Below are 10,810 nucleotides of genomic sequence, written 5' to 3'. Positions count from 1 at the left end.
TGTCCAGAGCTTAGCGGACACTTGTGATTGATTTAAAGAAATGCAAACAACCCAAAGCGTTTTTTTCTCCTATCCCAGAATGAATGTGTGGGGTAGCCAGACCTTACTCCAAAGGGCTATGGAGATAGGTTTGCCACTGCAAGACTATATGTACCTTGATTTGGATAAAAAATAGGAAAGAGAAGCAGCAAATTGGTCTGTCTTACACTTCTCCTTACATTAAATTCATTGGTTTTAAACAAGGATCTTATTCAGCCAAAAGATAATTTCCTCTCATGATAAAAAGTAACAACGTACTCATAAATCTGCTGCCAAATCTGTACACTGTCCATTTTAATGGATGGGATAGCTAAGCGAAATAAAGCAAATCTTCACAAAATACAACAATTTATCACAGATAGATTTATTTTGCAGTCAAATTTACACAACCTGGGACATGAATTTTGGACACCAGAACGCATGTTACGCATGACACACTGTCACAGGTAGAACATAATATAGATGAGGTCTTATAGATATTCTTTTGACATTTAAGTTACTTAGATCCTCAATTATGCTTGTCATTACATACACATGCATACAGAATACACTCGCTCCAACTTTCAAACATACTCACATACTCACTCTAAAAACTGTTACATTAACATAAATGTACAAAAACACGGTCACAAACATTACAGGTCTTCGTCAAGAGGTCCACCGACCTGTGTGCCAAAAATATACATCTACAGTGTACTGTATAATCAAGAAAAGACATCATTTGTACACCATGGCAAATTGATAGCAGGCGACATTTAAGAGCAGCTGAGCAACATCGGTACATTCAAAAATTCATTGGCAATCAATAGAACACACACAAACACACTGAATAGTTACCTTTAAAGGAATAGTTTGACATCTTTGGAAATACAAGAAATGTTCGCTTTCTTGCTGAGAGTAAGATCTAGGGGGGACAGTTAGCTAATGATAATCTAGATATAATGTAGCTATTAATTAGCCAATATATAGTAGCTAAGATTAAACAGCTAGCTAGTAGATATTAGCTAGTGGATGCACACTAATAGACAAGTTAGGTCTAGGCCTACATCTTGTTTGTTTAATCTGCACAACAACAGAAGAGTAGAAATACATGTTGTGGTTTTACAGGAAGTTAAGTGAGGTGTTTCCTTTCGACAGAGCCAGCAAGCTGTTTCCCCCTGCTCCCAGTCTTTGTGCTAAGCTAAACGGCTGCTGGCTGTAGCCTTATATTTAGCTTACACACATGAAAGTGTTATTAATCTTTTCACCTAAACTTCAGCAGGAAAGTGAATGAACATATTTCCGAAATTGTTAGACTATTGCTTTGAGAAAACTTGTCAAGTGCTTTTCTTTGACACATAAAGATTAGTGTGTTACCGTAATGCTAAACTAACCATAAGAAGAGGTACATGGGTGGAGAGAGGTGTGGTCAGCTTTAGCAAAAATTACATTACACAGCTTGCATTTATTATAGCAGTTAAAGGTGCCCCCAATTCTCAATTATTACTCGCATCTCAGTAGTTCACAGTTTGTTTTGAAATTAAAGAGACAAGGAAGAAAATTCTAGGATTTAGAGGGGGCATCAGCACGGATTTAGAAAATTCCAATTTGTAGGCTTGTTTGTTGATTTGTGTAAAGAAAAATCACAAAACGTAGATGTGAACAATGTTAAGCATGTGGCATTCAAGTGCCTCAATGACCCACACTACCCCTATTTCATCCAAAATCCAAAGTACAAGGCTCAAAAAGCAAATCAATGCTAGTCAAACTTCCCCCTCTCTATAAAACTGTCAAACAAAAATTCTAAGACTTTGCTGCCCCCTTGTGGTAAACAAATATACAGCACATACATAGTAAAGTAAGGAGTTGTCTACTCTTCTTTTACAGACGGTAACAGCTTTTAGACATGGTCGTTTCCATCTGAGCCGATTCAGACTCAGAGTGACGGCTGGTGACAGAACACGTAAGCAGCAGCAGAGTGGTTTTTAATCACACCCTCATACACACTTTGTGTTTTATCTGTTGCAGTTGTTCCACTTCCTAATTAAACCTCTGGCTCTAGTTCACTCGATAGTATCTTGTCACACATTGTTTTGTCGAAAAGCAGCCAAGCAGATGCATAAAACTGATGCATCTCCTCAGTGGTGTGTATGTTTTATCTCACTTTTAGTTTATGTATTTGTTTTATTTCTCACAATATCCTCTGTAGTTTTGGACAGCAATTTCCTGTGAGTGTTTTTTTGTTTTCTTTAAAATTAGAAATGAGACATTATGCCACAAGTTGTCACTACATTTATGGCACTTTGACCAAGAGAGTCAATATCAATCAATGTAATGAAATCATACATCAGGCATACAACTAAATGACAAAAGTGTACTATGCATTGAGTCAATTCACATGGAACCAGTTTATGGTAAATAAATATACATCCTTTTCTGTTCAACAATATTCAATACATTGTTTAAAGATACTACATTCTTTTAATCAGCTCAGATGACAGTCAAAAAATAAATATCTTGAGTAAATATTGTGAATAAATCCTCCTGTACACATCGTACACATCACATTTCATCTTATTAAATGATTTCCTCAGCTCGACAGTTATTGTTTGTTTGTTAGCTTAGTTTGTGCAAAAACAAAAAAGACAGAAAGAGAAAATGGGCAACACTCTGCGATTGTCAAGAGCTGTCACATGAAAGCATTTTGTGTTGACCGTAACAACATGTATTGTTTTGAAGCTGTTTATGTGTTTGACGTTGGTGCTGAATTGAAACGGACTATCTTGAATAAATGATAGCAGTTATGTGGAGCTATTACACAACTATTGTCAAACTCATCATGATTAAAAAATAAATAAAGCAGGACTCTTTTCACTTGAAGAATTGCACCACAATCCACAATAAAAACACATCACTCTGTACATTCTCTGCAGGAAATGACTCTTACTACAACTTTAGATAGATATCTGTTTAATGTACTGGAAATAAAAGTGACAACTATTTGAGACTGACTATAGGCACTTTGGAATATAAGTGTAGGAGATGATTCATTACTTCTTTTTTTTAAATGAAGAGCAATTTATTATGGCACGATGGGTTGAAGCTTAGAGAAAAGAGGACAAAGACAAAGAGTCCTGTTATTGTTTAAGAGCATGTTGGGGGTTTGATTTTTGCTGCCTACAATACAATGCTGTACATATAAACTGATGGCACTATGAGGAGCTTTGGGTAAAAGCATCCACTAAATGGCACATGTTATGTTCACAGTCTGCATGAAGTCTGTGAGAGGGAAATCAACTGGAGGAAATTACTGACACTAGCTGTGAGTATAAATCAGAAATCCCACTGTTCTTGGCAAGACGCGACCTGCGTAGCAGCTGAGTGGTTAGGCAAGATGGTTGAGGGTAGGCATTGACCTCGAGTGTTTAGGGTCAGGACAGTCCAATTTGCTTGGGGACAGGACCTGAATGTGGGAGCATGGACGCCTGGCCGATCCTAGCAATTGGATGCTACGCAGCGTGTGTCTTGCCAAGATGGGTGTGGTCCGAGCAAGATCCCATCGCCAGATGGTCTATAGTTTGTCTTGTGATCATTTAAAACAATTCAAAGTCAACTCACGACCCCTCATCAAAAGTCACACATTTTCACGAGCTGTGATCACTTCAAGCTAAGCCTGATTTTCCTTTCTCAGATGCTTTAGTTTGAATATTTTTAGAAGCCTGGAGACATCAAAGTATCTGGTTTTACATGAAAAAAGCTAAAATAAACACAATTTAATGGTGAAAAATGTTGGTTTTCTTTTCTAACTTGTATCTGACATTTCACAACCCCTCAGATTAATCTTGTGAACCTTCAGGTTGGAAACCACTGCCCTACAGTGCTCATTCATTGGCATTGTGTTCATTCATATACTGTGTGTATTTTTATTTAATATAAAAAAATTTGGTCAGAATATACGGGGAAGGATCTTCTGGGTCCTCAGGATGTGTGATGAAATCTACAGATTTGGGCTCCAGTTCCTTTTGTTTGAAAAGGTCATTACAATACTGCGTTATGCAAAAGAAAGAAATTCTGATCGTAACACCAACAGTAACTATTTACAAAGTCTATGAGTCCCCCCCACCCTCCACCCCCATTTATCTTTTGACATACTCTGTACTTACGGCTGATTGTAGAAAAATGTTTAAATTTAAGATGAAACATTTAAACAACGTGCATTTGTACAAGCAAGGCGAACACGGTTGTTATTTAACTTTGGACTGTAAAGAGATCGGATCCAGTCAGGCAACCTGTATGGCACTTTGAAGCACATTTACTTTACACACGAACAGCCAAATATGACCCCTACGTTCAATGTTTAACTACTGTTTTCTTTCTTTTTTTTTTTTTTTTTTACAGTTGGTACTGTTTTTGGCAACAACTCCACATCAATATTATTTAAAAAAAATAAAATAGATAACATTGGTAGAAAGGGAATTTCTATTATGTCTCTTTTTTAATGTATGTAGTGGAATTTCTCAGTTAAGATATCAAGTGCATCTTTAATCAGGAAAGATCAGAGTCGACTAAAATACTCAAACAAATCATCATGTATATTCAAATGAAGTTATAAAGTATGAAAGTCAGCTATGCACCTCTAAAGAATCTCCAGTAAATGCTTTCAGAAATATCTCATTTTCAGAAGGCCTAACTATAGAATGTAAGAGTTATGAGGGGCCACTTTGGTCTGCTCTGGTTGGTCTGGATGTACATAAGTGGAACGGCACCTTGAAGTTGACTCCTGCCAATCAGACGCTCAGGTTGGGAGGCTGATGTTGACATTCTCCGCCAGTGGGCTGGACATGCGAATCTGGGAGCTGCTCTTGCTGAGAATTGACAGCTGAGTCCCGCCGTTCACTCCACTGCTGGCCAACGAAGGGTGCCTTTGCTGCTTCAGGTCCACAGCAAAGTACCTGTTCACTGTCCAGCTGCGCCATTTCCTCTTGATCTCCGACTGCACCTTCAGGGAGAAACTTCACAAGGTCATTTTTTTAATGTACTTTAAGCTGTACCAGCTCCAGTGGGTGACAGTTTAAGACAGTTTTAGGTGTGTATTAATGTATTGTCAACACTTATCATTCCTGTGAAGCATTCGTAACAGTTAGTAAAGGTTATAGAATATAAACTATAATATAAAAGTCTTCATATTTTACATCAGAGGTCAGCAATTAGGTTAGACCTGTGCTGCATGTTTTCAATATGTTTTGTTTTATTTATTTTAATTAATTTGAGAGCAAATGTCAGAGTGTTGCAGTTATTTTGTGAAAAATAATGTCAAAGTTTTGATATAAAGTTTTCATCAGGAGGACAGATTTGGCCCACAGGTTGTTATTAACTATCACTAATTTACATTTATTTTCTATGTGTATAGATATATATATATATATATATATATATATATATATATATATATATATATATATATATATATATATATATATATATATATATATATATATATGGGCTAGGACACATTTATATATAAAAAATTAATGTAAATGTTAACTATGTTAAAACTAGTTAATGTTATTAGTAATTATATTGGTAACACTTTTAAGGTACACAAAAACATAGTTAGTTACTGAGGAACAAATGAGGAATGAATGAGAAATGACTGGTTAGTTAATGAAAAGTTCCTGAATGACTGGGACTCAAGCACTAATGATCAGTTACTGATGAACAGACCGGTAGTATCTGTATTAATTAATCATTAGGTAAAAGTAAGTTAATGAGAAGTTACTGAGTAACTGTATTTCAGCACTACTGATCCGTTACTGATAAACAGACTGGGAGTTACTGTCTTAATGAATCATTAGGTAATAGTAAGTTAATGAGAAGTTACTGAGGAACGAATGAGGAACGAATGGTTAGTTAATGAGAAGTTCCTGAATGACTGGGACTCAAGCACTAATGATCAGTTACTGATGAACAGACTGGGAGTATCTGTATTAATGAATCAATAGTTAACAGTAAGTTAATGAGAAGTTACTGAGTGTGTGTTATTGTGTGTACCTGCAAATAAAGTAATGCATCATACTGCGTGGTTAATCATTAACGAATGATTACCTAACCATTAACTACTCGTCGTTCCTCATTCGTTCCTCAGTAACTACCTACATTTTTGTGTACCTTATTGTAAAGTATTTCCACAAAGGAGCAAACTCCATTAACTGATGAAGGCCACAAGTTGTGACTAAAAGCACTAATAAAAGATCTAAGTGGACCTTGAGTTAGGATTGTTACCGCCTTTGACTCTTTTCCTGCTTCCAAAGTTAGCTACATGATTGCTGGATACACCAAACTTACTTTTCTTCATTTTCCTGGAGCACGAGCGGATAGCCGAAAGGAACATCGCGACTGTTGTGTGCAATAAGGTTGGTGAAAAAAAGGAGCTACGCCTTTCCATGTCTATTTTAAGAGGAAACTCAACAAAAAGCCATTTGCCAACACAGTAGTATTAAAGCGTAACTCTCGCCAAAATGCAACCTAGGGTCTTTTTGTGAATGTACCCGAGTCAAACTTTCGTTTAAAAGCATAATTAGGACAGAAGCGTCACTTTTAAGATTTACCGTATTTTCGTTTTTCGGTCAAATGGCCTTTTGAATGGGAGTGCTAGGGGCACTTTTATGCTAGCCTCAAAATAGCTATTTTTAAAACACTAAGAAGTCTCGACACAACATGTAACTTTGCTCGAAGTATCACCAGAGGCTCTACATCTTAACGAAAGCATTGACAACATTGTTTGTGTACACAGAGTTTACTAAAAAGAAAGGTTTTGAACAACTCACTGTAGCTGTTGCTCAACACCCCGTCTATCGAGCCAGTCAAAAATAGTCGAGGGAGGAGAGTAAAGATGGAAAGCTCCTCAAGCTTAGTTCCATATAAATGCACGGATAATTCGTTGTTTTGTCGTTAGTGAAACACAATATTGACCTTGTAGTTGAAAAAGGAGCCTCATATAAGAATGACATTTCCTCCTGTGTTGTCCGTTCATTCGCATTCGGAGGTCACCTATTTTGGATTGGGAAAATGGCAGATAGCGTAAACAACAACGCTAGCCGTGAGTTGCTCAAAACCTTTCTTTTTTAGTAAACTCTGTGTACACAAACAATGTTGTCAATGCTTTCGTTAAGATGTAGAGCCCCTGGTGATACTTGGAGCAAAGTTTCATGTTGTGTCGAGCCTTCTTTTTAAAAGTAGCTATTTTGAGGCTAGCATAAAAGTGCCCCTAGCACTCCCATTCAAAAGGCCATTTGACCAAAAAACGAGAATACAGTAAATCTTAAAAGTGACGCTTCCATCCATACATACATAATATAAATGCTTTTAAACGAAAATTTGACTCGGGTACATTCACAAAAAGACCCTAGGTTGCATTTTGGAGAGAGTTACGCTTTAAATTGCTGTGAGCTCTAGCCTACATTCACCACTTCTAACCGGAGGCAGAATATAACGTAATCTCTGAGATTATTCCTTCACAGCGCTGTGCAAAGCGAGAAAATCTCACAGCACTTTTCATCAGACTCATCCCGGGTTAATTAAGTAGCCTATACTGCTAACTAATAACATATAACAAACCTGTATGGAAATTAACACCTCTGCTGAAATGTTAAATTCATTAACGATCATACAACACAAGACATCTCTCTCTCTCTCTCTCTCTCTCTCTCTCTCTCTCTCTCTCTCTCTGCGTGCACACACACACACACACACACACACACACACACACACACACACACACACACACACACACACACACAGTGTGTCCGGTTCTGGTGGCTGATGAACGCTGATATACATGCTGATTAGCTCTCATAACGTGCCAGGTGAGGCTAATGTCTGATTACTCCACATTTTCATTGTTATATTTTGTGATTACATTCTGAATCTGCAACGTTCTCTGTCAGGTAAATCAGTAAGTCAGTAGTAGGGTATACAGTGGAGTTGCATATGAAGTGGTTTGGGGTCCTTCTGTAAGTCATTTTTGGGGTACAATTTGGTTTTGATGAATTCTACAAGCAGCAATACCACAGGCCAAGCAATCGGCCCGTTCCAAACAGGCACATTTTCAACGGGCACTGTACTAGTTTATTTTAATTATGTATCGTTAAATTCGCTTACATCTAAATTATAGTGCGTTATAAATAATTACGTGTTTATATATTATACATTTAGAAATAGAGGGCTTATAGTAAAATGTTACTGTTTTTGTGTAATAATCAGTCCACATATTTAGAGACATTTATCCTACAATTTGCTCACGTGCATCAAAAATAGCATTTAAAGCATTTCTGTTTATGAAAAGGGACCAAAGCTTACCTCTCCATTGAGGAAACAGTAGAGGACAGCCACAACAAAGCCCTGAGGAAGAGAAAAGAGACAAAAAATAAGAGAAAAACAGATTAAGATTCATAAAAAAACCACTGCATCATTGTGAGGAAGGACACACTTTCAAATGTTCAGTCATCTCTATTAAAAGCTATACTACAAAATAGTGTGTGCTGATAGCTCTGAAGATGTATCTGTTTGAAAAACTTCAACTTCAGTATCCAGGGATTGTAAAGTGTCATCAGTAAACTGCACATCACGTCGACCAGTCTGTAACATTTTCTATAAAGGAATATGGAGCTGCTGTTCAGGAGGAAGAGTGTATTTCCCTCTAAAGATTTGTTTGCCATTTTCTATGGTTGCAGAAGGGTCGACACCCAATATTTTATTCATACAAATTGGCAGAAATACACGGTCTTGAGGAGAATGATTGTATTGCCCATGTTGGTAAATGTTAGTATTTTTTTTTTTTTGCATAAAGCTGTGTCCTCAGGCAGTTATAAATGTTTAGTAGAAGATTTAGATGTTTCATATAAAAAATGAAAACATAACATTTAGGGCTGCAACTTAAGTTTGTTTGTGGTATAAATGATCTGTAAATGAATTAATCAACGAATCATATTGTAAATAAAATGTAAGAACTGATTTAAAAAATCCTATCACAATTTCCCAAAAGTGATTAAAATTGCTTATTTTGTCTTACCATCAGTCCAAAACCGAACGAAATTCAGTTTACTATCAAATAACACAAAGAAAAGTAGCAAATCCTCATATTTGAGAAGCTGGAACTAGTGAATGTTTGACATGTAATGCATTTGATCGTTTGTTCTTTGATTCTTCCTGGGACAAGACACAATGTCCTTAGACAGCGAATCTATACTTTTGTTAATCCAGTTGTTGCAATATTAGTTCATTTTTACAATGTTTTAACTTGTTTGTGATATCTCATCTTCTTTTGATTTGTAATCACTATCAATGAATTTATTGTCTAATGTTTTCTTCATAGTTTTACAACTGCTTCTAGGAAAAACTTCAAAGGCCAACTGCTGTCCTTCAACTTTTATTGGAAGTGTGTTTAGCTTGCTGCATAGCTGTGGATAGTGAGTGACTAGGTTTGAATATCACCATCACTCTCCTGAAGAGCCTCTTTTTCTTTTGTATACTCAGATGATTTATTATCTTCATTATGTTCTCTCCTTCATCATCTGGTATTTTGAGCTGTTAAAGCGTACCTGGAAGGATCCCAGTCCTAGCTCAAAGACCAGTCTCTCTCTCTTGCTGACATCTTCAGGTGAGAAGGCGAACACAGTGTAGTGAATACCAAACAGGGGGATGAGCAGGAGGGTGGAGCGCGCCAGACGCCTACACAAAAACAGTTTAATGAAATGTAAGTCAAACACAAATCAAAGTCATGTGTCACTAATGCTGGTCAGCTGGACGTGATGCAAGAACAGAGCTACTAATGCAATTATGACACATTTTCTGACTACTGTTGCATAGTGAACTAGTCATTTACACACAGTTTTCAATTTTTAGTCAAGCCACAAATTAAAGAAATAAATAAATCTCTTTTAATCTTCAAGTTCAATCAATGCATGAATGTATTAAAATACAGCAGTTACAATTATATGATTATGTTTAGTGTTTACATTTAAAGGTGCGCTATGCAGTTTTGCCAATTTCTTTGCTTGCAGGTTTCTCTATAGAGTTCCCCCTACAGCTTTGGAATAGATATTTGGCAACACTGTGTAAAAACTCGCTCGGCCAGTCTGCCGTTTCCTCTTTCTCTGTTCCTTCGACAATGCTTTCCTTGCTTTCTGCTTCTTTTTTGCCGGCTCAGCCATGACGATAGTGTGAAAAACTCCATCGCTACCTTGTTCTTGCTAGCCAGTACCTGGATGGGGGCGTGTATGTGTGCAGTGCCTAAAGCAATTAGTTACATCGCGAGACCTGATATCATGCGATACTTCCTGACGCTGAGGCCGGTGGCCGAAAGTTGCAAGGGTGGTTTTTCCGCTCACAGGCGCTAGGGGGAAGCGAGACGACCACCATTCAACCGGAAAAAAGTCATATAACCATTCCAATGACTCCGAAGCTGTTCAGTTAAGGTAAATTAAGCTTAAAAAACTGTATAATTCCCCTTTAAATATAAGGCACGATATATTTTATTTTTCTCACTGTCAACAAATCCCATGAAAAGACTAGCCTCGTGAGACCGTCCTGATCTGGCATCTTGAGATAGAGAAAATTTGGAGCAATGAATCAGCGTTGGTTTTGAGGTGGGTTTAGGTGTGACACAACGAGAAGCGACTGTTCAGTCTTAACAACATGGCGGCTTCCACGGATGAGATGAGCGTACTTATCACGCAAGTTTTATCCAAATTAGAAAGTATTCCTTCATTGAAAGAAGAGCAAAAAATGGCAC

At 37.2% G+C, this 10,810-nt stretch overlaps 2 protein-coding genes across 6 annotated transcripts in view; one reads left to right on the top strand and one right to left on the bottom strand.

The window, feature by feature from the left end:
- Nucleotides 1–10,810, top strand: part of LOC116046212 (protein THEM6-like) — a 217,139-nt gene that overhangs the window by 116,979 nt on the left and 89,350 nt on the right. The gene's annotated exons all lie outside the window — the stretch shown is intronic.
- adcyap1r1a (adenylate cyclase activating polypeptide 1a (pituitary) receptor type I) overlaps nt 383–10,810 on the bottom strand; it is a 39,012-nt gene continuing 28,584 nt past the window's right edge. For 3 of the 5 annotated variants that reach the window (XM_036005055.1, XM_036005054.1, XM_036005056.1), the window contains 3 exons: nt 9,618–9,747; nt 8,377–8,418; nt 383–5,030 (listed from right to left, as the gene is read on the bottom strand). In XM_036005055.1, coding sequence (XP_035860948.1) covers nt 4,806–5,030; nt 8,377–8,418; nt 9,618–9,747 — 397 coding nt within the window. In that variant the 3' untranslated portion in view covers nt 383–4,805. The remainder of the gene's footprint in view (nt 5,031–8,376; nt 8,419–9,617; nt 9,748–10,810) is intronic. The other 2 variants (XM_031294497.2, XM_031294501.2) reach the window with 1 other exon arrangement.

This window comes from Sander lucioperca, chromosome 9 (assembly GCF_008315115.2).
Source record: "Sander lucioperca isolate FBNREF2018 chromosome 9, SLUC_FBN_1.2, whole genome shotgun sequence".
Classification (NCBI taxonomy): Eukaryota; Metazoa; Chordata; class Actinopteri; order Perciformes; family Percidae; genus Sander; species Sander lucioperca.
This window is presented reverse-complemented; position numbering and strand designations above follow the sequence as displayed.